This window comes from Pygoscelis adeliae, unplaced genomic scaffold (genome assembly GCF_000699105.1).
Source record: "Pygoscelis adeliae isolate BGI_AS28 unplaced genomic scaffold, ASM69910v1 Scaffold22, whole genome shotgun sequence".
In the NCBI taxonomy this organism is placed as follows: Eukaryota; Metazoa; Chordata; class Aves; order Sphenisciformes; family Spheniscidae; genus Pygoscelis; species Pygoscelis adeliae.
The window spans coordinates 2,079,824-2,107,722 of NW_008824350.1; the positions used below are offsets into that span (position 1 = coordinate 2,079,824).

General features: G+C 39.1%; 1 protein-coding gene across 1 annotated transcript in view; it reads right to left on the bottom strand.

Annotated features, from left to right (window-relative positions):
* Window positions 1-27,899, bottom strand: part of STARD9 (StAR-related lipid transfer (START) domain containing 9) — a 119,308-nt gene that overhangs the window by 58,851 nt on the left and 32,558 nt on the right. Inside the window, exons 4-16 of the mRNA XM_009319203.1 lie at window positions 19,217-19,333; window positions 17,026-17,058; window positions 16,879-16,940; window positions 16,144-16,256; window positions 10,711-10,780; window positions 7,472-7,544; window positions 6,483-6,550; window positions 5,425-5,522; window positions 5,007-5,207; window positions 4,494-4,591; window positions 2,199-2,276; window positions 1,274-1,348; window positions 382-561 (exon numbers count right to left, since the gene is read on the bottom strand). Of these exons, the coding sequence (XP_009317478.1) occupies window positions 382-561; window positions 1,274-1,348; window positions 2,199-2,276; window positions 4,494-4,591; window positions 5,007-5,207; window positions 5,425-5,522; window positions 6,483-6,550; window positions 7,472-7,544; window positions 10,711-10,780; window positions 16,144-16,256; window positions 16,879-16,940; window positions 17,026-17,058; window positions 19,217-19,333 (1,266 nt within the window). The remainder of the gene's footprint in view (window positions 1-381; window positions 562-1,273; window positions 1,349-2,198; window positions 2,277-4,493; window positions 4,592-5,006; window positions 5,208-5,424; window positions 5,523-6,482; window positions 6,551-7,471; window positions 7,545-10,710; window positions 10,781-16,143; window positions 16,257-16,878; window positions 16,941-17,025; window positions 17,059-19,216; window positions 19,334-27,899) is intronic.

Consider the following 27,899-nt stretch of genomic DNA (forward strand, 5'->3'; position numbering starts at 1 on the left):
AAAATCTGGACCAGTATGTCTGGCATACTTTAAGCACCATCCTTTACGTTTACACACACACACACACACACCTGTCCTCATGCTTTGTGGACAAACAACTAATGCCTAATTTGAGTATTTTGCTTTGCTTATGATACATTATCAAATAGTTTGCAGATGCATTCATAAGAGGTCAACTTACTATTCCATATATGAATTCTTCTCCTCCTCCATTTTCATATATCCTTTTCTGCTTTTTTCCCCGTTATCTGTGTCTTGTGGGCTCTGGCCTTTACTTTTTAATAACTGTTGTTGTAATGCCACCTTACCCATTCTCCGTTTCCAAAGAAAACAAGCGTTTTCAAATTCAAGGGAAAAATAAGACAAGTGACAATATCTCACCCTGAGATGATACAGCACCACTCCTGTGCTGAGGATATCATCATCCATGGCCATTAGATGAGGTAAACTAGAATCTATTGTTACTCCAGCTTTTTCTTTGTTGATGTCCACACTGTATTCTTCCATGATGGCTTTCCTGTCTGTCCACTTACTTGTCCAGTCTTTGGTCAATTGCTCAATCTTAAAGAATAGGAGAGGAAACTGTTTCACTTACTAAGCAGGTTAATTTTTCTCATACATAAATTTCGTCAGAAAGAACAGCATTTTTTTCCAGTTATTGAATGCAAAATTCTTTCACCAGTTGCAATGCAGGTGTATTTCTAATTGCAGTACATTTCTGTGGCAATAAAAAATCGGGTAAAAACTAGTACTACCACCTAGTGAAGCAGGTTTAATCTATTGAAGACTCATTCCCAAAATGTCAGAAAGATATATGACCATGCTAATTAGTTATTTTGCCTGTCTTTAAGCAAAACTTAAAATTAAGATCTCCAAAACCTTTCCAGGTCATCAGTGATGAAATCTTCTTAGTAATTTGGTGACTCTGCAATAATTTCCTTTAAATAAATTGGAGGAGTTTAATCTTTGAAGAGAGAGGCTCTGTATAATGAATTACTGTGATATATTGAGACAGCTTTCAAACAAGAAGTAGATTGTGCAGACTTAGTGATATGCAATGGACAGTATCCCATTAAGGACAGGAGACTTTCATCACAAATTGGTAGAGAGCACCCAACATGCATTAAGGACGGCTGTTCCCTGCATATTCAGAGCAACCAGGAAAGGATTAGAACAAAAACATTTTCACTGTGGTATCAGAACTATGGCAATGCTATCCTCCCTGGTCCAGTGAAACAGGAGAGAGTTACAGTATCAAATAGATCATACACACCTTCATTTCATTCTGAAGAACCAGCTCGGTCAGATTTCCGTCCCTGTCATCACTCCAAGAAGGACTGGAATTCCTCTGTACAAACAACAGCCACCAAGATCTACATGTTAGTTTCCTTATTCACAACTGGCAGGCATGTTCTTTCACTCACTCTCCAGGATTTCAAGGAGATGAACCCAGGAGAAGGAAAGACAAAATACACAGACATTTGACGCTGCCTTCTAGCATCTAGCCTACACCTCTCTAGCTATTGCATGCAAGTTTTTGTGAAGAACTGATGAAAGAGCATTAACAGAGAGATACTCCGTGTAAATAAATCCCGGAATGTAGTTCCAGTCTCTCCCAGCAAAACATGCTCTCCATGGCATGGAAAACCAAGACGCTATTATTATTATTATAAAGAAGAAAAACACAGAGTGTCAGCTGTATTGTGAGGGCTCACAGATGTTCACAACTTCTTTTGGGGGACAGAGCATACAGGTAGGGTGAAACCTCCAAAATACTGTTGAGGTCTACTAGTTCACTTTTTTGGGAAAGACGATTGTAACAAGTCTGGCAGGGAAATTACAGCAACGATTAATATTTTGTACTCTCTTGGTGCTTCCATATCCCTACAAATAAAATATTTCTATTTCACAGTATTTCTGGACAACAAAACCATCTGACTCCATGAAAGATAGACAAGGAAATCCTTCCTAATCATTACACAACTGCTTATACTTCAGGATTATCAGTATAATGCCAGAAAAAGGAGAAATGACAGAAATGCAGTTAGCCTTACAATCATCGTGAAATCACTCAGAGAACAGTTTAATTTCCCTCCAGTTACAATAAACATGGAAAGATAAACAGATAAGACAAAAATAAGCTACTGTAGCTACCTAAAGCACCATTAGAGCTCCAGCTGGAAAGTGTTCCTACGTACCAGTTCAAAGCTCATCAGCATAGTTTTCAACCTATCAATTTCTTCTCGCAGTTCTCTGATCAGTTTTACATTTGCATCCTGAAATATTGAGACACAGATGTTGGAAAAATCATTCTTTAAAAAATTCTAGCTAAAGAAATCAATGCAGAGCTGTTTCAAGAGCCAGGAGGAGAGGAGAACAGGCACACTCACAGCAGTACTCCTTGCTCCACTCTGCCAGGCCCCTGGGATATACTGCCTAGGAACAGGTAGTTCCCATCTTTGCTATGTTCTCTTTTCCCACAAACTTTTTTCATCTCTTTTCTGAACACAGACCTACCATAGTATTTGTTCCCATCATGATAATAGCTGGATACATCACTACTTTTAAGGATTTAGCTTCAAAATAGTCCCATCAGGTCAGAAAAATGCTGTTATTTCTGTCATGCAGAAGAGAAAATCAGGCTAGAGGAGACTAAGTCAGAATGTCACCCACCGTCATATTAAAAGCCCTTGCAGCTGATACATAAAGCATTTCCTGCCTGCTTGCGTGGAGGCATTTATGTCACTTTCAGAGTAAGCATCTCTGCACAGGCAGGTTCTGGAAACCAGCTTTTTGCAGCCAGTTCAGGGAAACTCTTGAGTCAATAGTCAACTTTCTCTGGGCTGCCAGTGACAGTTTGGCTCAGGTCAATTTGCCGTGAGGGGAAGAAGGCAGCTAGCTGAAGGGATGGAGTTAAGGGTCTAGCATGGGCTGTGCAAGGGAGTGATGGGCACACAAGTTGGGAGGCTGAGAGGCTCTGTGTAACAAGAGGCTAACCCAGGAGGACTTTGTTTACTTGCCTATGGCCTGTCACAGAGTTGAGAACTGCTGCCACCAAAACCAACCACGCTATTGCTGCCACTAGTGATGTCTAAAAACTAGTTCTAGGCACTGGTAATACGGATGCAAATTAAATTTGGGAAACCTTGGATTAGATGGGTTTCCTTCTGTCCAAGATTTAACAGAGTATCGTTAGGAAAGCAAATAAATGAAGTACATATCTAAGATTCTATCCTTTTATCTACAGATAAAATCTTGATACACCCAGGCCAAATCACAAAAGAACACTACTAAAGTTGTGAAGTCAACTGCTCAAAGATTAGGAAATGCTGGAATCAAGATTTTGAAACCTTAATTCAGTCTCCTTAAATGGATACTCTGTGATTCAGTCCTTAAATTACGTGATCACTGTAGGATGGCAGCCTCATGCAGAATGCCAGGTGAAGAATGATCAGTTAAAGAGCAGCAATTCAAGAGTTTTATATTTCTAGCACCTGTGATCGTAGATCTTGATTATTATGTGCTATTTGAATTTTGCTGTGAAGAGGCAGAATTATGCGTTTCCCCATGGATTTTTTTATGCCAGTTCTCATCACTATAGTCTCTAAAATCTCCAGAACTGCTAATCAAGCTGTTTTAACAGCCTGTCTTTGATTGGGAGAGTTTACGTTTTTCCTGTTTGATAAATGTGGCCTGGGGGTAAGGGTGGAAAAGGAGGAACAAGCACACATTGAAAGTTTGCTTTAAGCATCTGGACTAGCACTGAACAAGAATGCTGTAAGCAGGGGCAGTGACAGAATCCAGTCCTCCAAGGCAGCATCAGACTCTCCCCTTAATAGCTTGCCACCCTTTAACTTGTGCACCCTGTGAAGGACCCCTGCACAATCAAACAGATGAATCTGCCATACAGTCAGAGTTCATACCTGGAACAGACCTATTTTATGCAATGAATGAAGCTGGGGTTCTGTGGCAAAAATTGTTCCCATGTATTTAAAGGCTTCATCACTTTGTGTACTGAAAAGTCGACAAATTGAGACTACATAGGCTACCTTAGGCCTGGCATATTAACTTTTGAATTCTTGAGTTTGCAACCTTAACAGAGTTCATTTAACATGCCAAAAGGAAGGGTCGCAAGGGTTATGCACTTATAGTTACAGGTTAAATAGTAACAAATAATCCTACCAGATCTGTAACTCTGACAATATTTACGATAAAGATATAGGGTAAACATACATGTCATAATTCAAAGGGAAGGAGGATTGAAACTCAATGAACAGAGATGAAGAATGTAAAATAGGTGTGAAATTCTAAATGGTTTAAGCTGCAAGGGATCAAAGAAATTATTTCTGTAATACCCAGGCTCCTTTTTAGCTGTCATTAACATGGGAAAGAGAGGTATGAATTTTATTCAGAGAGCAGATATACTGAATAAACCTTAAATAATACACACAACAAACCCAAACAAGAATGAAAAGCAGAACTCAAGGCCTCACCTCATTCACTCTGGGCTTGTTAATAATATTTTTGGCTTTTGAAGCATATCTCAAGGTACTCATGGTCTCGTTGTAGCTGGAGCTGGCAGGAGAGATAGCTACAGACAGAAAACAAATAGAAAAGAAACACTGTTTTAAAAGGTAATCAGTTTAACCCATCACTTTTCAAAAACAAGCGTTTTTTTAGTCTTGCTTCTTTAAAAAACAAAATCAAAAATATCCTTAGGGATATTTCATCAAGCTCACAGACAATGTCTTCTCAAGATTGTATTTATAACTGAATAAATCACTTTAAATCAACGCTATGACCTTGGAAAGACTTAACTTGGAAAGCTTAACTTCATGCACGATCAGCACGCCTTTTCATTTCCTTGAGTATCCTATGAAGTATTTATGAAAATCTTTACAAGGACAGATTCTAAGTGATATAGCTGTCTCCTCACTGCAGTAGAGATGTATTTTAAGGGGGTAATGTCGTGCAAAATGTTAACAATGAATAGAAACCAAACTCACTGGCAATCATAATGGTCTTGGAGTTGCCCCCCAGACTGTCCTTCAGAAGCCAGGTGAGGATCGAGTCACGATATGGGATGTAAGCCGGTCGCCTGGTCCCATTGGCACTGCCTGCGGAAGGACTGTCCGCATGACTGCTCTCCCCTTCACTTGTTATGGTGTTTATGCTCTGGCAGCTGCTGAACATCTGTGAATTTTGTGCTGAAGGAGAAACACCACAGAGCTCAGGAAAGGGGTTATCTTTTTCTGTCATGGCTATTTAATTTTCTTAGATGTCATTACAGTTTATGAAGATGCCATGCAGCTGTTCTGTTCAGCTTTTTGTTGTAAATATAGATAAACATTAAGACACAGCACATGGTGAGCGAGTCCTATGCTTTTATCACTATCCTTCAATATAAAGAACTACTGTACTTACCTAAAGTGGAGATGACAATTCCAAGTGTAACCAATGACTTGTTAATATTGGCACCTTCGGTAATTCGATCTTTACAGTAACTGGGATCAGCTCTTTCGCTGTAGCACACAAGCATGGAAAAGACAATGCAAACCAAACAAAAATGCTTAATTATTAACATACAATCAATATGAAAACATTATGTATGCTGACATACAAGAAAACAGAAATTGCAAGCTTTGCAATTAAAAAAATATATGGTTTGAATACTTTACATTGCTCTGTGGTTCAGAAAATCCAAACTGGCAAAAATCCATTGGCGCAAACTACTGTTAAAGACCCATCAAAACATAAATTCAGGCCTGAACTGGGCAACCCAATCATAGTGGTTCTGAATTAAAAAAAAACCAACATACATTTCACAACTCTGCAAGGGTAAACTGGCTCAGTGCAAAAGTCTGTATATCCCCTCTACTGCTTTCTCTGCTCAGACATGCATGGCAATTTACGTTCTTGAGAAAGAAAAACATCCAGTTCTCCAACTGTTCTATAACTCTTCAGCACAACTTCCATCTTTCTGTTTTCTGTCACATGCAGCATAACCACATGTTCCTCACTGAAATGCATAGCTAAGATCAGAGACTTAGGAACTTTTGGAACGTGAACAACATAAGCAGTAAGATACGACTATTTTCTCCCGCCCATGCTAGGCAGCCATGAGGAATACATTCCTTTTTTTTCTCTCTCTTTTCAAGCTCAGACTCAGTAATTCCACTAATAGCTACTGGAAAAGCCACTTAGTAAGAATACAGGGTTGAATGGAATTACCTTAGATGTATGCAACAGCACAGTATTGGATCTGAGGACCCAGGAATTCCCTTCCCCAATGAAATCCAATACCCAATACAGAAGAACAGATGACAGAGACAATATTAGCTCAATATTCCTTGTTACTGTATACAAAAGTCAGGTTTATTGTTAGTTTAATGAAGTTTTAAAATATTAAATTTCATTTTTTAAGGCAGTACTACCAGCATCTTCAGAGAAAATTACCTTTTTGCCCCTCAGTATATTATTACCTGCCTGCAAGGTCCACTAAGTTGATCTTGCTTGCAATTTCAGAGGGGAGATTGTTCTCCAATATAGCCTGAAAAGAAAAATATAAATAAGGAAGATTTTTCCTCTTAATTAATTAATGAAAATAAAACAGATGTGCTCTTTTGTCTGAAACTGAGTTGAACATATGACTATCACTGCCTTTCTTTGTGACCTTGACCCACTGACTATGTTCAAACCATTAACTCAACAGCTTTCTCACCCGACAGAGAAACTACCCTCTTATGCTGATTTCCTCTTGAAAAAAAACCTTTACTGCCTAGCGACTGTGAAAGGCTTTCTTGTAGATCTTGCAGAGTTATTTTCCACTAATGTATTCCAAAGGTCTTTTGTGAAACTAGTGAAAAATATCCCAAAATGTTCTGTGATTACAGGATGTTAGAAGTGTGAGATAGAAAAGGTCTATTGGATCACTGAACGACTTCCCTGCCAGGGAAGGATATAATTCCTCCGGAGAAAGGGTGCATTGTCTCTGGGAGAGTACTGGATGCCAAATGCTAAAGAGATGAGCACATCTGAAAAGCTGGGCAGATACAAAATTTTGGTAAGTGTTAAACTAATGCTATACTTCAATTAAGGATCCTAAACAAGTGTGACAAAACATAACTTCAAACATATTCACACATAATTTTCACAGCATCCTAGAAGGGGTACTGCATTTCAAAGGGCTGATTAAAACTTTAAACATTCCTTTTTACAGTGAGTCTTTGGCATCACTTCTGACTATAAGCTTGCATAAAGCAACAAGAATACTTGAACAAGAAACACTCAACACATCAGGTGGCAGACAAAGTGTAACACATCTGCAGTGTGATCCAAAGGAAGTAAGTAACAGCTTCCACCAACATTATTACAAACAGCACAAAACAGTGACAAGTAAACAATGCACAACACATTGAACAAAGCGTTTTGAGAGTGAAGAGAAAAGGAAGCTGGATTATTTTTAGCTAACCTGAGTGTAGTGGATGGTGAAGATAGCATGGGATCTGCTGCTGGCATTGTGAATATGTGTAGCTGCTGTGATTCTAGAAAGAAGAACAAACCATTCAATTACAAAGGCTTATTTCCCTGTATTCAGGGAAAGCAAAAATAACAAATACATCAGATAAATGAAGATGAAGGAATGTGAAACTTGGAGAATATGGTAGGCTGTATTCTTGGATCTGATCACAGAGTGTTTGGCAGAGGACCTGGAAGGATGGAAACCAATGGTCAATTAGAGGTGTTTTTGTCCACCAGCAACAGTCTGAAGAAATATCTTAAAGCAGCCTTACAGCACAGGTGTAAGGTGTTGCGTAAGGGTAGAACACAGCAGAGAAGTACAGCCAGCTCACCCCCAACACCACTGAATGTACTGGCCCAGTACATTTTCTCCATCTTGTTCCCATTTTCATTTCTTGGCACTTCAAAGGGTCCAAAAAGCTTCATACACCACTTCTGGGGCTCCCTTCTGTCACAGGGCTGATACAGTAGTTTTACACTGTTAGAGGAGTCCACTGAGATTAGCCAGTCTACCCGTATGAGTACCAAATGAATACTATAATTCACTCGTGTAGCACTTGCTTGGCTTTGCCACGTGAGCAGACCAGTCATCCGCCTCCAGCCCTCTGACCCATTGCACTCTGGCTAGCAGGTACCAGGCATAGGAGGAGAAGGAGCAGCAGCACTCTCCCACTGTCTCTGTAGCACAAACTTTTGGAAATTCTACTTTCTTTGTTGTTTTGATTAGACAAACCCAAAGAAAGCAGGGTTTTGCCTAGGGCAGAAGCCAGGTCACAGGTCTTTTCCTTTGTCATTCTTGTAGCTTGCCTTGAATATCAGCTATACGTGCAGCCTTTAGCATCAGTTTTGCCAAGCTTACCCTCAACAACAGCAGGCAACTTTAGTAGTGCAGACTACTACGTGGAACCACGGTTTTGTTACGAGCCTAGCTGTCAGAGTACTGCACAGAGCAGTTGCACTACAGAGCAGAGAGCCACAGCTGTGCGTACGCTTGTGAGCGCCTGCTGCAGGAGGCCACAGCCAGGACTCTCCTCCCTATTGCTCTCTGCTTCCTACACCTCCACAGCCGTGTGAGCGGGCACTGCCAAAAGCTACAGCCAGTCTAGTGCATCATGGTTATAAGTGAGCCTAAGCTGAGGAAGCAGGAGAACATGAACTAGTCTCCAGATGTTGGAGGAGGAAGACAAACAATTAAGTAAAGGGCAGAAGACAGAAAACAGCTCTACAGTGGGCAGAGAATATGAGGGAACAGCCCTGAAATTTATAAAGCAAAAGAGAAATAGAAAGTGCTCCAGGATTTGGAGGAGGAAGTGTTGGTACTTGCTTCTCACTTCTGACAATACACAGGGTAATTGGAGGGCAAGTTCACATCTCAGCTACTCACAACCCACGTGAGCATTTTTATGGGAGAATGTATGTGTTAGTTTTTCACATATTCTATTTCATTGCAGCATGTGGCGTATATTTTAATATTTTTAACTGTTCTAATAATATTATCTATATTCATTTGTTGTTTTGCTTTACACAGCACCAGGGCTATGCTTTTGGAAATTTGGAAATTTGTATTTCCTCCATTTTAAAAATTTTATTCTTAAGCATTTGAGACTGAGTCTTGCAAAGCATCAAGAGAAAAAAAAAAATAGCGCTGAGAGTTACAACAAAAATAATGATTGCATGTTGAAAATCGTATTTGTTTATTTTATAATGGACAGGTGCAGCCAGAGCAGGGCTGGAGATGGCCTGATAAAACCAACTGGTAGAAAAAATGCCTTCAGTAAACTCTGTTTGTTGTTAGTACAGGAGCTGCCCTCTCCCCCATGAAAGGCACCACCCATGTTCAAGGGGAGCTTCCCCTCCTATTTTTCCTGTATAGTCAGACCTGGAGCTGTCATGCCCCATCTGCCCCTCTCCTGCCTCCAGCCATATGGGGCAATTGCAACCTGTTCCCCACCTTCTTTATCCCTAAGATCTTGCTGATGTTCATTTGGCATCATTTCCCAGACTGCAGATGTTTTAAATTAGTTTGTTTGCATTTGTAATGTGCTAATAAATACTCTGCAGAATATTTCATAAAAATAAAGACTATATAGGTAAATAGGAGTTTCCCGTATATTCCAAATAAGTTTTTGAAAAGTTACTCAGAAAAAGAAGAACTTGCTTGGTTTCATGCAAGTGACAAAGTTTGAAACTTCAGCATCACAAAAACTTACACACAAAATATTGAACATCTGATTTTGTTTTCTCTACATTTTCTATTTCCTTAGCAATGAGACGACTGTAGGGTTACACTAGTAGACAGACTGGAATTTTGTTGTTGTTCCAAAAAAGTCTCTTCTTACCATAGAGTTGCATCTATTGATCGCTACAAGCAGAAGCAGTAAAACTTAATCCTGCTGTATATTCTATGTTTTTGTGATAATGCAGCTTAGTTTTTATTTACTTCCCAGCATCACTGATATTCTAAAATCTCGACCTCTCTTGTGATAAGACTTAATATCAGTTTTGGAACTGTGATTTGTATTTGGGGGATCCTTTCAAATACAACTCTCTTCCATCACTGTAATAGCAGTTGTATTGATATCCAAGGCTCCCTGTTGAAAATGTAAAAAACTGTCTTGAGTAATGAGAGCTGAAATCATTGGCTTCACCGGTGTGCCAATTCCCACAGCTCTCTCGTAACAAACGTGCATGATTTGGACTAAGAACTGAAAAAAATACTTACAAAAATTAAAGCAAATAATTATAAAACAAATACTTTTAGATATTAAATAAAAATACACTATCTTTTCAGCAGTTTTAAATCACTAAGTTACACTAACAGCTGAGTTGAAAGCTATACATCTAAAGTGTCATGAGCAAATGGAGGAGAAAAACAGAAGTCTGTTTACAGCAAAATGTTTCCCTGGCATGCATTTTTTATCCCAGAGAGATGATTGAATTTTATGAGTAAGTCAGCATGGGATCAGTTTTGAAGAAACAACTTCATAAGTGGTTGTAGCTCTTATTGTGGATAATATGAGGATACGTAACATCTTATGTGTTATGCACATCACGTGCAGGATCAGCAAATCTGACATCCTGTCAATACAAAGCATTGGCAGCACTGTCAGTAAAATAAACATCAATGAAATCAACACATGGTGTAAGAAGTGTTAAATAAAGATGGAGCTGGTTTGTTTCATAAAATACCTTTTAGCTATTCCTTCTTCTAGAAGTTCTACAACTTGCTTGTAGTCTGTAACTAAATGTTGAGTCAATCCTGCCAATTAAAAAGAGTTAAATGCACATTTTTCTCAGGAAGTTTCAGTCAGTTTACCCAACAATTTACCCAACATCAGGAGCATGTTGGCTATCCCAGTTCTGCTGGGATGCCAGTCTGTTCTACAAGTAGTCTCTCAACTAGAGTAACTATCTTATTTAAAAAAACAAACTGTTTTATTTTTAAAAAATAAAATAAAAAATTGCAGCCCATCCTTCAGATGCGGTGACATCAGTATAAAAAATGCCTTGTACCTTCAAAGTACAGACCTTTTTCCAACTTGTCTGCAGAACAATGATATTTAAAAAACAGTATACCTGAAACTCCATAAGAAATTTTCAGCTATGTCACTGCTACTAATTGGGTACAGATCCTGTAAAGAAGCTTTTTGCCATTGCCTCTGGATAATGGCTCCGCTCACACAACTATCAGAATTAGGAACCAAGCCCTGTGAATATTTACCATTTACTTAACTAGGCTTCAGCCTGCAACACTTAGGAGTCTTCACACTCGTTTCTCCCCAGAGGGCACCCAAATAATGATATGAAACATCTGGCCTTTTCATATCTTCTGCTTTCAGGGGTTTTTTATAATTTGATTTTATTTTTAAGGGGGGGGAAAAACACTGAAAACAGATGAAAGACATACTGCATTGCAGAGCCTGCTGTGTCAGAGTGGTGGTTACGACTAACAGGGCCCCGGTGGAGGGCAGTGTGCTGCTGTGCTGCAGCGGCACTGCCAGTCCCTTGCAAAATGCAAATTCCAGCAGACACACAAAATTAACCTCAACAGGCTTGTATTTCACATAAATCCAGTTTAATACGCCTCGTTTGCATTTTATGGTGATGATTAGTTATCATTTGTACTGCAGTGACTCCTAAAAAAACACCTAAGTTGTGAAGCAAGTCTTTGTCATACAATACCTAGTAAAACACTCCTTTGCAGAATGTTTTATCTCAGAGCTGGAATCTAGGGCTACTTCCTCCCCCTGCACTGATTTAAGTTTGGTTTTTTTATTGCAGGCCACAAAAGTGTGGATGAAGGCAGAGTACTGAAAAATGTGATTTATTTGGATCAAATACTTTATCTACTGCTAGAATGTAAGTCAAGATGAATATAAAATTCAAACAAGACTGAAATAAGTACTTCTGACACTGTTAGAGTCTATCCTTATATGATAACAGCTTGCTTAACTTTAAATGAAAGCAAAGTCTAAGCCAAAGATGAGAATTTATTTTAGTCCTTTAACAACTGATACACATAAGAAAAAAAAAATTTGGATCACCCACACTTTAAAAAAACCCTAACTGTAGTGTGCATGCATGCACACTCGTGTACACACACAAAGTATAGGCTAATTTTCAAACAAAAGCATTTCTTCTGCTCTCTAGTGTCCCTTTACAATACATTAATTCCAGAAGTCATCACTTTTTCCATTTGAGAAAGAGGCCCATTATTTTTCCAACAGCACTGGGATCTTCAAAGCTCAGAATATGGAAACTATCATGTATTGTTTTCCCAGACCCTTTTTCAGGGTCTTATTTAACTGAATAAAAATTAGGTTATAAAATGGAAGCAAGGAAGAAATTCTTACCTACCTACACTTCCATAAGTACTGGAATAGTGAACCTAGCACGGAGTTCAAAACATTTAGTTTTTCAATAAGGTAAATGAAATATTGTAAATGTTGTTTGAAAAGAAATGACAAAGTGTTCTGTTGGCTGCTAGAGAAAGGAAGGTCATTTTCAAGTCCCATAGAAAGTTCAAAAACACTTGCTCATATAGAAATATGCCTTGGAGTTAGAAAGGATCTCCCCAGAAATCTGTCTCAGAGTAACAAAATAGATTGCATCATTTCCTGATTTAAGAGAGGCCGATTCCTTAACAGTTCAACCATCTGTGAGGGAGAAGGTTGAAACGATTCCAACCCAAAGCACTGAAACACTTTCAGCATTTTAAAGGCTACAATCTCACAGCCTTTACGTGGAAAAATGATGGGCTGGAAACTATTCAAAATACTTAGTGTTCAGAGCTGGGACTTCCTGACTGGACTTACAAATGGAAAATGCATTGCCCAGAGCATCTAAGCATCCTTAAAGGGGTTAAGTTTTCTCATTTTCCTCTCTGTCTGTTCTTCATCCAGTGCTAACTGTACTCTGGATACCATTGACACCAACCACACAACTGAAAACAAACGGTACACTGGGGAGCTCCCGATCAAAGTCAGCAAACCTTAACATTTCTAGTGGTTTGCAGGAAGTATGATGCAAATACAGATGCTGGTCCTTGACCTACTGGATCTACGGGAAATAATGGAAAATTTCTGAGCTTTGCTGATGGTCACCATTTTTCTCCCATACAGCAAATTGCCTGGAAGGGGAATACAAAACAAGCTCCCCTTCTAGTAAGCATGCTGATAATTCTGATCTCCGCTATCTAGCTATTGGAAACAATATTCTTGCACTCTGATCCTGCACAGAGAGACTACATAAAAAACTGCCAAAGCCTATTTCAGCACGTTGAAGGCCCTCATTACAGCAATCAGCAGCTGTTGATTGCAGCAACATATTACTGCAGTTGAGAAGGGCATTTTGTGCCAGTGTTGTGAACCACTTCATTTTCTTGAATTAGATGTTATTAAAATCAAGCTGACTGTACTTCTCACGTGCATTCAAAAGACCTCTGGACTTTCTCACTGCTGCTTATTTTTGATGTGAGCTAATGAGTGCAGTTCCAAAAGGACCTTCTTTATTAGTCCCTCTCCCCAAAAGATGTCAGGATTGTCTCAAGTAAAGTAAACTGTTACAGTTCTTAATTGCATAAACTGTACATAAGTGTATTTATTTATTAATACATACTTATATACACATATCTAAAAAAAGAACTATGTCATCTGACTGTTGTCCTAAGTCACTGACTCATCAGCCTGAAATAACTTCTGTTCACATGCTGTCACAACAGCATCTAATTACACCCCATGATGCCTTCAGCAGAGAAATTACTTCATTTTTCATGCATGTGATCAGTTTTTGTAAGAATGCGAATCACATTTATCATTAAAATTAAATTTTTTCTTACAGGCATTAACACAATGATTTTTGGAGGCTGTTATAAGATGCAGAGGGAGAGAATCTTCTAAAATAAAGTATTGATACTGGATTTACAAACGTGGCCAAAGCTGGCAAATATTATTTATGTTAACCTTTTTCCATTATCCTTTCCTCTTATTTTACAAAATCTAATCAATTGGGAACTTTTATGGGATATTTCAGAACTCTAACATAAAATTGTTCAACTTAAAATTTTTAGTTGTGTCTAAGTATAAAATCCTTATTCAAAAGGAGTAAAATTAAATTAACAAACCCCCAAAAACAGAACGGGAAAAGAAGTGACAGATTTGGCCTGGAAGGTTCCAGATGAAGACGAAATAGTGACAAAAGGCAAGCCAGCCCATTGGCAGAAGCTGTAACTTCATTTCCTTTTAAAACAAGGAAACTCCATTATATGCAGCCAAGGAATCACTGGAGATATAAGGCCTGAGAAAAGGGATGGAAATTGCCAAGGAAGGAAGCAGTTTAAAGACCTTTTCTTGTGTGGTGAATGAGCAGCTGCTAAAAGAAAATAATTAGTATCTGTACTCCACCAACAATGAAGTTCTCCGATAACAAGCAGGTAGAAAGAGAATCTTGGAAAGACCTCAATAAAGGCCAAATGTCTATGAATCTGCTTTTCAAAGAATGGTAAGTTTGCCATACTAATGAGGCCATTAATTCATCTATTTTCCAACTCTCCTTAAACAGGATGCTGATGTGCTGGGAAAGCACAGCTGAAATAACCAGAATGCCAGATAGTCCCTTGTGTATAGGACCATGCAAGTTAAACACTTCCCAAGTGCTTATTTCAAATTTTGTGAGGAGGAATTGGTAACAACCATCGGTTGTTAGATGTACTGTGACTGATACTGCAGGTGCCCAGGGAATGAGAGCTGGGAATTCCAGGCTCCATTGAATCATAAGGTCAAGTCACCCTATCTGTTGACACATCTTGGCATAATCTCTGAAGTGGGGATAACAATCCGACGTGTAATGCCATGATAAAGAAAAAGAGAGGGAGAAAAGTGAACCAAGGAGAACGGAAGGAATTTACAAAACAGAGACAAGAACTCTACTTAAAAGCCAGAACAAATCAGTATTTGATCTGTTGTGTGACAGGACCAATAAAATTTGGTGTGGTATGCATTTTGCATACTAAATGCATACCTCCCAGGTGTTACTACCCATTTGGTGGCCAACCAAGCAGTTGCAGAGCCAGTGATACCAGAGGCAACTTTGGAATTCTGCCCACTAGATACAAGGCACACTGAAAAGGAAACATACACATTTACTTTCTAAACAAACTCACTAATTTTTGAAACTTGCATCAGTTTGGAGAAGGCTCTTCCTTCTGATCTCCACTGTAAAGCTACTCTATATGATTTTGCACTGGTGCCCTGATTTTGAGGGACATGCCTCCCTTTGAGGGAGCTAATCAATTTACAAAGTAACAATGGCCAAACTCCAATTTAAAGCTATCTAAGACCCTGAAGTGAAGGCTCCAATCAAAAGTAGAAATGAACTGGAAGTACAAAAAACAATGAGAGAGAAGATAAGAACTAAAATAAGACAGACAACTGAAACTGAAAAAATACATGTGGGGTTTTTTTTCATCTGTTCTTTGTCACCTGATTTGAAAGCTATGATTCATTAGAAAACACAAAGCCACCAGAAGGGCTACTGTTGCAAGCATGAATTAAAAAGTGTGTGTTTCTAATCATATAATGCACCTACATTACCCATCCTGTGCTTTTTCAGTTTAATGAAGGAAAATGAAGCTTATTGGGTTCTCACCTGGGTAATACAGATTTTAATTGCTTCTCATGGCCTGGCCTGCAACAACAAACAGTTGAGTTTATCTACTTTTTAAATTATTATTATTATTTTGTAAATATACTGCTGCCAGGGGCTGAAACAGGTATGGAGGGACCTTAGGCTGGCCTGTACAACCCATTTAGAGCTGATGTTTGTGGATTTCTTGATCAAGTTAAGATTTCTTTAAAACAAAAGAAAGAAAAACACTATGGCTCACACACAACCTATGCTTGGAAAGGGAAATGGAAAAGTGCAGGATATCCAGCCAGTCAGATAACAGAGGCAAAGCTTTCAGTATATTACATGTGTTCATATTACCAAGCAAAATATCTGAGGAAAGTAACTCTTGAAGAGTAGGAACAATTAGGATCACGCCAGGAACATATGCAAAGATACATACAGACCTGATACACATTTACTTGAAATTCTGATGCTAGTTGTGAAGCCTGCCCTCACCTTGAACATATGGTCCTGTTTCAGGGTGTTCTCGGACTCGAAGTGTGTACGGTTTCTTTCGGTCTGATTGTTTTAACAAATCTCGGACACGCTCATTATAGATTTCAAGAAAACTGAAGAGCAAAAAAAAAAAAGATTTTTAAATGCACATGCTTAAAAAAAAAGAGAGAAAGCATATATTTAGACAATGTAACTACCTGAATCTTACATAGATCTTTCATGATAAAGTTAATGAATTCATTTTCATTATCTCTGTTACTGTCTCTTCCCACGCAGTGCACGTAGAAAGAACTCATAGTAGCAAACACCCAAGAAGCAAGAGGCATTCAGTATTTTATTTAAAAATTCATAAAATATGCTTTTTTAACACTAGTGAGTTCAAATTCCCAAATTTCCAAACATAATACATCATTAGATCAATGGGAACAATGATTAAGAATCAAATGTAGGATTATGGCTCAAATTTAAGAGTTAAACAAACAGGAAGTAAATTTTTAATGCACTCCTATTTCAGCTGCCTATACAAAAGTGAACAGACAGCATCCAAAGAACTATACTGAGATAGAAAACTAAAACCAACACTTTCTCATCCTTCCTCTGTGTTCTCCTCCTTGTTCCAAAATTATTATCATCTGAGAAAACAGAAACAAAATAAACTAGTCTTTGCTTTGCTTGATTACAGGAATATGTTGCTGAAAGCATTCATAGCACTGCCTAAAACAATGAGACACTTACCTGACCTTTACTCTGCAAGATGCTGCCTGGTCTGAGTAATCATCCTGCCTTGAAAAGAGGCCCTGCACAAACCAGAAGTTTATGTAAATTTTAAATCCATCAAGAAAATCTAACCACGCAAATGCAAGTGAAATAAAAAATAAGTACCTCACATATACGAGGTGTCAGCCCAATGGATGCCTTCAAATAATAAATAAAAAAATATTAAACCATATACTTGCTATCACTCTTACAAAACTTCTTAAATAAGAGCCAAGTTATAAGAAAAGGACAAAATCATAGTGCAGCATTAAAGTAATGACTGTATGGTAGATTACAACACAAACCACTCTGGAGTATAGTTCAGAACAGCACGGCAATGCTCTACTACTCCAGCTGAAGCATCTTGCACGTGAAACACTGCAGGGACTCACGTGCTGTGTAATGTCCGTTGTCTTAGCTTCAGTGCAAATGCTATTTATAGCAAAAGTCATTTTAGAGCAACTTATACAGTATCGATGAGAAGTTTAGAGGCTTGGGTTAAATCCAAGAGCTGTTTGATGTAAAGATACTGGACATGCCTATGTCAGAGGTGTTGCAGTCTAGATGAAGCCAGTTCAACACTGAAACTACTTTGATTGGTCACGAATATTTTGTTTTTTCTATTTTTATTTCTTTATGCTATGGCATCACAGAGCTTGGAACAGCTTTATGTTCTAGATTTATAAATCTGGTCTCTCAGAAAGAACAGGATATGGGCTGCTAACAGTACCCAAACTAGCCAATTTAAACTTTGCCCAAACAGTCTACATGGCACTGAAGTAACGGTGTGTTTTTATGTGATGAACTGTTCTTCTGACATGAGTGCTCACACTTTAGTGATCGCAGTGCCAACACATCCTGAGAAAGACTCTCAGATTTAGCTGGAATCTGCTTGCTGAATAGCATGAAAGGCTTTTAGAAGGCACACTTGAAATGGTGTTGCGGGGAGAAAGTCCAGGTTCATCAAGTGGACCACTGTGGACAAAAGTTCAGTTTATACCACATGCTTGTTCCTTCCTGGTTTTGAACACTGTTTCACAGTGAATACATGTTAATAAGATCAGATCAAAGCATGATTCCATTGGAGAAAGAAATCACTTTATAAGCCAGACATCTCTTAGAAACACTACAGCTGGAAATTTCCTTGGAAAAAAATAATGATAATTTCAAGATGTGGCCATTCTGAATTGCTAAGATATTTTCAAAATAATGTAATACAAATACCCTAGTTTGTCAGCCATTAACCCCAATTTTAACAATTCTTCAGGCTTTTATGGAGTTAAGCTGGATTTAGAATAAATGAATAGAGAAACAGATCATGATTTAACAAAATCCTATTGCTGATGACTATGGGGAAAATAAAATTTTAAAAATCCAAACTCTTGTCAAAAGCACAAACCATGCCAGAACTCTCTTTTTCTTATCTTCAGGGTTTGAACAAATTTTACCCTTATTTCACCTTAAAAATTGAATCCCATGGGTGTAGGAAATAGTGATTCACTCACACAAACTGTTAAATAAAATTTTTCTTTTTTAGGGGCATGTTTCACCAACAGACAAGAATACAATACCAATACAAGAGTATTTATGGATAGAGATCAAATTGCCTTGTGTTGCAGCAGAACACAGGAAATCCTCAACTGACTCCATCGATCTGAGTACCAAGATTAAAATACACTTTAAGTGGTTCCTGGTAGACATGAATCTTAAAATGTAACAGCTTCTGCAAACACCATTCAAATACATTTCAAAACTGGAAGTGAAGCAAGTACTAGTTTCCACAGGCCAAAGGATAACTTCTGCAACAGACAAATGTCTCAAGTAGATAATGAAGCCTGTTAAAAAAGTATTCCTGTGAATTGTATCCAGTTTTATTTGTGAAAGTAATTTAATTTCAGCATAGCTCAGACTGCCAAAAAATTCTATGAGAATGAATACTTTGTATTATCTCCAGCTATACATTTCTAAAAAACAGAACTATTCAGGGGTATAGATTTTTTTTCTGTCCTCTAACATGGCAATAAGATTCATACATAGTAAGATGAAGGTTATCTAAAATAAATATAATTATATATACAAATATATAATATATATAAATATATTTAAACTACACCATATTTTCTAGTATTTCTAGCTGATGTTATACTATTTGCCTAAATGTAAAGGCTTAACTCTCATTTATATATGTAAATACCAAATAAAACATATATAAGCATTCTGCTCAACAAGCACCATAATCACAGTTTAAAAATAAAGCGATGTTTCTGCTGGACATCCTGCCCTCAACCCTAAGTGTAAAATGAATGGTGTAACTCACAGGTGTTCCCATCATTGTGTAAGTTTTTCCTGAACCTGTCTGTCCATATGCAAAGAGGCAGATGTTGTATCCTCTAAATGCACCCGACAACACAGAAGTGCCAAGATCCTGGAACACCTGTAAAGACCAAAAGAAACAAAACAGTCCATGAATAGTATGCCTCCCTATAAACACTCTGCATTACTTGTGGATCTTGCAGCTTTAATAACTCCATGGGAACAAGGATCTTCACAGTATTTGTCTTTTTGATTTATCAGACACAATGATAAGTGTCCAGCATTCACTTGTTAGATCTTCCTCCAGACGCTGGTATGCCAAGCACGGTGCTGACACCGAGCAGTAGTGTTTAATGGTGCTTCCCTGCCTATCTCTTATTTTATACTTGGATTGTATGAATTCCTGAGGATCTCACCCATCCCAAGTTTTTACAGTCCTCAGCATAAAGACAGAAAGGCATGATCAAGGCTCTTTGACACAATGACATTAATATAAGCATTAGGCATCAGCATTACAGGTCAAAAGCAAAGCAAAGTCTAACCCATAGCCTCCAAGCAGACCTCATTCAAGCAATACTTATATCTGACCCGTCTGGTCAGTAAGTGACACTACCAAAGACTAAATGCTTTCTTTTCTGTTCATGCCACACAAACAGTGATGTATCGCCTTCTGCTCATCGTAACACAGAGCCAGGAACTGTTACCACCAAATCAGTGTCAGCCTCTAGGGGCTTCCAAAGCTTGCACTGGTCCCACTGTGGCTGCAAAAGTTGGACCATCACAGCCAGGCTACCCATACAGCAAGATCTGAACATTCCTTGTGCTCTCCCTGTTCCTTTTTTGGAGACACAGCTGCCCCACATTGTGACCATGTTCTCAGCGCATCAAAGCCTTGCCATAGACCAGCTGAAAGGACACCTGGTAAGGTTTGCTAGGAAATGCATAGTGGATCAAAAGGTTCTGGTAGGCATGCTGCCAACCCCTCAGCACAGCTTTGGCCTTTCAAAAGAAACGTTACAAATATTAATGGTTTTGCCATTCACACAGAAAACTAGCTAGTATATAGAGAGATGCATGCAATTTCAGTGTTTCACTGCTGTGAAATCTCATCCACTGCCAGGTCATTTGCATCTCCAACAGACAGATAAACGTACTAAACCTGATATAAAAATCAATAGTAAAACATATTTCATAGATATCACCACTTTACCTAAACTGCCCAGAAAAGAGATTAAAAATCCTCTCCTAAGACTTTGGTTTTCAGATCATACTTCAACTCAAACTGAGCCAAGATGCTAATTTCTAGCTGAAGAATCAATAGTATTCTCATTCAGCAGAATTTAGCTACCCCTACCCGTATTCGTAAGGGCATGTGGCATGTCAGAGCATCTGCCTCATTAGGATTATCAGATCAAGGAACTTTTCCATTCAAAGAGGAACAGTGAAAATCATAAACAAAACACGTGGACACAAATGTAATAGACAAGGGATAACAGAGACAGTGACAAACTCTCCAGTCACTACTGGACAGGCCATTAAGAAACTGAAGCATAGCTTTGGAGAGGGCCAACCTGGACTTCATGCCAGCTACCAGGGAGACTGGGGGAGTAAATTCAGGTCAGCAACTGAAGTCAACCTTAGGTAATATGTCACCCACATCTATGGTGCCAGCAACTGGAGCAAGTAGGAGTCTAAGTGCCAGCAACTAGAGCGGGACTATGTGTCACAGGGTCTATGTCCCAGCTACTAGGGGGATTGGAGCAGTGTGAGGGTCTCTGTCAGCAGCTGGAGAGGGGACCATGAGTCCCAGGGTCTGTATTCCAGGTGCCAGCTACTGGGGTGGTTGAGGTGAAGCAAATGAGGGTCTCGGCATCAGCACCTGGAGCAGGGAAGCGCTGCCCACAGGGCCTGTGTGTCAGCTACTGGCATGGAAGGTCAGGGGAGGAGAGGGGGCTGGAGTGCTGAGATGCATCAGGGTGGGGGTGTGTAATTTGCTAGCAGACTTCAAACTGGACAAGCTGGTGAGCAGGAGGCCCAGAGTCCAGGCAGGAATATTAAATGGGAGTAGAGCTCGTGCTGATAGTCAAGGGATTCGGGGCAGGGGTGCTTGTGAGTGTATGCACATTTGCTAGTGAGCAGCAAGCTGGGCTATCAGGCAAGTAGAAGACATATAGAGTAGCTAAGAGGGCTCAGGGTCCAGGCAAAGTTATTAGATAGGCAGAAGGCCCATGTTGGTATCTGAGGGATCTGCTCTCCAGATGTGGAGAGCAAAGGTGTGTGTGTTTTCACTATTAAACTTCAATCCTGATCAGTTAGATAGGAAGAAGGGGACGTGGCTGCCTATGCTTGTTTCATGTGTGTTCTGGCAGTGTTATATGTGGGTGTTGTTGAAGGCAGTGCCTTCTGGGACCATCTGTGTAGGCAGCTGCATCAGTGCCCTGCACCCTCTGTCCTTGTCAGTGTTTGTGTTTTTGGCATACACACTGAGACTCACTATTGGTTGAAATTGCAAAGGGGAAAGCAGCTGCCCTGTCCGTCAGTGTGGGATGGAGAGACCTCCAGGTGTCCAGGCACACAGGGCTGGCCTCCAGGGGCTGGGCAAGAGGAATCCCCAGGTCCTGGAGTCCGCGGGAGGCAGTGGCCTTATACATCCCTTAACTGTATCAAGTTTATTATTGGGAACAACTTATCTATGGTCTTGAACAATTAGACCAAAGCCAAAAGTCCAGAATACACACTGAGAACTAGTAATTCACTTGCAGCACATCTGGCTAGTAATTCCTCACCAAGGACGATGTGCCATAAGAAGGTCAACTATTATGGACAGGAAGGAAAAAAAAAGTAATACTTTTAGCAAAATAAATCTATAGCGCGTAGTTGGTGAATGAGTGAGTGAACAAATAACTGACATATTAGCATGATGGTTAAAAGTTATGCTGAAGAGGCCCATTACCACTTTGACCTAATAAATAAACATTGCCCAAATTAAAAAAAATTATCACACAACTTTTACAAATATCAGTACATATAAAGGCATGGATACACATTATTTGCCATCACAGAGGTATAGAATCTGTATAAAGAACCCAGAAGTACACAAAAGGGGCTTAAGAAATGAATGGTAGAGAAGAAAGCTACTGAGAAACACTTGGAAATGTCAATTTTAAGGTGACACTATGGAAGGAAAGTGCATAGTTTAAGAGAAGAGGAGAAGAGGGAAGTTTACCCCCGGGATTTTAATAGCCTGAGCATTAGCATCAAAGGGGACTTAAAAAAGGGCTAGGCAAAAAATTGAAAGACAGCTAAGAAAAAAAAAAAGTAATACTTTTAGCAAAATAAATCTATAGCGCGTAGTTGGTGAATGAGTGAGTGAACAAATAACTGACATATTAGCATGATGGTTAAAAGTTATGCTGAAGAGGCCCATTACCACTTTGACCTAATAAATAAACATTGCCCAAATTAAAAAAAATTATCACACAACTTTTACAAATATCAGTACATATAAAGGCATGGATACACATTATTTGCCATCACAGAGGTATAGAATCTGTATAAAGAACCCAGAAGTACACAAAAGGGGCTTAAGAAATGAATGGTAGAGAAGAAAGCTACTGAGAAACACTTGGAAATGTCAATTTTAAGGTGACACTATGGAAGGAAAGTGCATAGTTTAAGAGAAGAGGAGAAGAGGGAAGTTTACCCCCAGGATTTTAATAGCCTGAGCATTAGCATCAAAGGGGACTTAAAAAAGGGCTAGGCAAAAAATTGAAAGACAGCTAAGAAAGCTACACATTCAAAGTGCCAGGCAAAAGAAAAATGAAAAAACAGAACAACAATTACAAAGCAGTTTCTGAACCTTGTAGGCAAGGAGGAAAAGTTGCATTTGATATGGTAAGGGGAAAAGAAAATTTCTTCCTTCCATCGGCAGAATGGGGTTACCACTAGAAACCTCTCTCAGAGCCGTTACAGAAGTGGTGCTTCTGTTACCCACTTCAGACACAAATGTTTCCCAATTCCACAACCAGAACTGAGAGAAAATTGTTCCTTATAAATTTAGTACATACTGGAAAGTATAAAATAAGATCACAGGCAGCACTTTGTCCATGAGACTTCCTTTCCCAGTTGTGGGAAAATGTAACTGCAAGGATTAGGCTGGGGGTTGGGTTTTCTTGGATGTTGCTTGTAGCAGTGTTTCAACATCTGTTTTTATATCCTTTCATCTATGGGAGCCCCACTTAAAAATAATAATTGAATAAATGTATGAAACTCTGCAGTTAGCCCTGTTGCTTTTATTTTACTTGATCAGTGGGATTCAGTGGGTCTGACTACAATGGGGTTTCTTACATGAAGAAGGTCTGCAGAAATTGGCCCTGAGATCACTTTTACGACATGTTCCGAGTCTTCCATTGCTCCTGATTTACTGTTTTTGTTTTAGTAACCCGATTGCATTTGGCCACATGCAGACAGTATGCAATGCATCCCTATACTGTCCCAGCATAGTTCCTGCTTCTGAACTGAGAGTCACTGTTTGTTCCAGTGATTCAGCGATAGTCATATCAATCTTCTAACTAAAGAGGCAGCCACGGGTTGAGCTGAACAGCACACTACATTTGACCATAAGCATGCCACTGCTTTAGAGCACGGTGATAAACACAGAGCAAGCTACATGCTAAACATGATGATTCTGAAGTTTCTCCTTTCAGTAATACTGATGCACTCCCTCTAGTCTAAGTGAAGAAGGAGGTCAGCTCCATATTTACAACATCATATAACAGATTATACTGTTTTTCTTCAATAAAGATATTTGGGAAAGCATCTGAGCATTAACAGCAGCAATGCAAATCACTGTAACCAATTCTTGGCAGGAGTCATCAATCAGTGCAGGATATAAGTCAAGTTCTTTGACATTGTACAGCCCATAGATCAGTCTCATGAGTTCAGAAATCTGTTTAACTAATTTATTTTACTTTTGCTTGTTGTAAACCAATGTTTACAGTAAATCTGTAACACTGACCCAGGACAAGCCAAGAGCTCACAACTCAAATGAGCATGCAGGCCAATAAAGACTCACCAGTTACACCGAACTGCAACTACTGGCTTTATATGTAATCCCCACCCTCTTGTGTCTCCTGCAATTCCCTCACGGATACTTCAGCACCCCCCACTGCTTCCTGCAATCCTCTTGTGTATCTTCACATCCACTCTCAGCTGTCCTTGATCCAGAGCTGGGACACAAGGTGTACTGCTTTGGGGAAGAAGATATGACTGACCAGTCAGAACATGGGACACTGCCAACTGCTCCAGCAGCTGCCAGCTACTAGTGGAGATGCATACAAGCCTTGCACCAAGTACCACAGACTGATTCTCAGCTCTGGCAGGCCACAAAGAAATTCCCTGTAATTTAAATCTGTGTCATGAACTGCATGTCATACAGCCGTTTAAAAGATGGAAGAATGGCACCCTCTTCCAAATGTCTTTTGTGCTACTGAACAGTCATTGTCTTCCTCCTGCCCACTCTGCCTGCCCCCTGCACCCCAACTTCCAGAACGTCCCTCCTCTCTGCACTCCCGGCTTTTCCACTTTGCTGCTTACTATTCACTTAGATATCAGAATCCTCCAAGACTGCAAAGTAAAATGATCATAACATAATTCTTGAGCCACCTAACCTGTTTGCCTAAGGCCTTCCTCTTAGCATTGTGCTCCCATGTGAATTCTCCAGTGAACACAGCTTTCCCTCAGTAGAGGCACCATTAGGATCTCTTCCCTACCTGGTCAGCACACAAAACTTGTAGGAACCTAATATCAGAGACTGCTACCCCTCCTTCAAATTTGGTTCAGCCTAGCCAGTTTGTTCAAGAATTATTGGGAAACATGGGCCAAAACCAGACAGCCACTGTAAAATTGTATTTCTTCAGAAAATCAGGATAAGAGATTTCAGTTACTACCAATTCAGTAGAGACTAAGATTTCACCACCTAATTTTCCTGTAGATTCTGCTTGCTCTGAACATGCTCCAGCTCACAAGGTGAGGACTTTTTCTCAGAGTCCAAACTGGACTGCCATGGGCCAGGACATCTCTAAGACAGGACACTTAAATTCAGAGCAGAAGAAAGAGAAAGTTCCTTCTGTGTGAGTGGCTCGATGATTTTCAGTAGCTGGGAATGTGAACATAAGGAGGAGGAAAGAATTTGATCTAAATTCAAGAAGACAAGAGCCAGATCTAAAGACTGACGGAAGACTGGGGAACAGCTGGATAAAATAACAACCACTGAGAACCAGTAATACTGAAAGGAAGGAATGAGAAGAGAGTGGGACCGGTAAGAAGCTCTGAATAAGAAGAGGGTGATGGAGTCAAACTGGACAGAGTTAAGGGAGGAAAGGTGGGACTAGTATCCATTGGGAAAAACAAATCAGTGGGAAAAAGATTGAGTTTGGAAGCCAAAGCACAGGAAACCATTGGGTTGGGCTGATACGGAGGACAAAGAACAGGGACAAGTGTGAAAGGCAGACGTTTGTAGATCTGGAATCCAGAGGGTAGGATTTTGGGGCAAACTGAATGGGATTGGAGTCAAGTAGTATAAAGAAAAGGACTAAGAAATGACAGGATGCGTTATGTTGAAGTAATAGGAGCAAGGCGAGTCTGTGCCCACTTCCCTTCAGAGTATCAACACTAAATAAATTCAGGAATTTTGCATGGCTCGTTGTACACAGAAGTGGCCTAAAACCAGCTTGCATACTCCACGTCAGTTTAGAAACCTGTACTTCACATTGTAGAACCTCTTACAACAGGGATAAATGCAGGCTAGAGAAGTATCTTGATTCTATGCTAGTTTCCTCATTAAGAGCTGTTTTTCTTTCTGAAGGCTCATAATGGATCTTTGAGAGTTATTAATTGATCTAAGTATCAGAAAACAAAATCTTCACAAAGTGGCAAGCCTTCAGAATAGCAACACTAGCAATGTCATCTGGACATTGAAGCTGGAATTTAAGAATAACTGCATTTTACTTCTAGCTCTGTTGTTGAAACTTTTGTATGACATTGTGCAACTTATTTAACATTTTAATTGTTCAATTTTCCTACAGATAAAGTAGGAATAATGCTATCCATTAGTAGAAAATTGTGGGATGTTTTCACTAGTGTTCAGAAAACTCCTTGCCATCTTGGCTTAAATTGCTCTGGATGTTCTAACTGTGCAAATTATTGTGCTTGCTCTTTCTCCATATACATTGGACTGTCTGAAAGAAGAACATCTGACACTGAAGTCCCAGTTAAGCAAAGCTTTGTTACATTTACTCTCTATTAAATACAAACAGCTACTCAGACGCTTCAATTCAAATGTTTCGAATCAGTCCTTTTTGAATTGGGCCTTGAGAGAAGACGTATTATTACAAACAAAATTGGGCAACTCTGGAAACAATGCCATAACCCTATGATGATAATGAATGAGAATTTTAAAAATTATTTACTGAAATCCTACTAAAAGCTGATTTGTACTGTTTTGTGTTTATTCTTTCTGGTAAATTACCTTCTCTCCTTTTGTGAAGATAAATTACAATTCATTTTATTGAATATAGTCCCAATTTAGTCAGAAAAGCTTCTCTGTTTTAGTGTACTGCAGAAAAAAAATGGAGAAGTGCAGCACAGCAATGAATTTATGGCTTGTTTAAAAATAAAGGAGAGTAATTGAAATCAAAGCTTTTTCTGTGCTAATATCAGAGACATTAGTCCAAATACCCATCAGCATCAACAGCTGCAGATTATACAAAAAGTACTATAATTAATCATTCTGGACATATGTACTAACATATTTCATGATATAACAAATCCAATAATGGTTTTTGTTGATCATGAGGAAAAGAAAAAAAGGGAAAAAAAAGTATTTTTCTGGGATTCTTCCAAGTCTCACTTTTGAAATGAAACTTCAGGAAGATAAGGTTTTTCAATGAACACAAGTTGGCTATGGCTTCCTGCAGAGAACACGCCATTTGGCCAAGAAGACTATGTCTTCCCTGCACGGCTGCTCTACGTGATTGGCACTGTTCGGTTTGTTCCATGCAAGAATGCTTCTTTCAACAAAGCCTTAACTGGCTTTGCTACGCTGTGTTCCTGCACTTGCCCAGCTGTATCTGGTCCATATCCCATGGTGATCTGTGAAACATCCTAATTTATTATCTGTCAACTGTCCTAATAGTCGAAAAAACATGCCTTTCTGAAGAAGTTATGAGAGGGCATTAAGACAATTGTTATCATTCAAGGTACTTTGCTGGCATGCTCACTACAAAGTGGCCAGGTTCCAGCTTAAATCTAACAAATCCTGAATCATACAAGTTAGTCCTCATTACAGGACTTTCAGCACAGATGAGAGAAAGGAAAAGGTTTGGTTTAAAATGTAGCTAAAATGTCCTAATCGTGCAGCTCAGGCATACCAAAATGCTGTCCAAGTTGTTGCAATATGAACATATTTGGGGTTGAAACTGGTTTATATTAGATAAGAATCATCTGTTTCAAGTATAACAGATCACTTAAACATTTCAAAACCTATTTCAATGCTCCATTAGAAGACATAAGAAATACTTCAGAGTCTCTAAATATTTGCAGAACAGGTAAGTTAAGCTGCTCACTGTGAAATCTTACATAAGAAGTTGTACAGTTGTGTAACTGTATGTATATGCTTATAGAAAGTT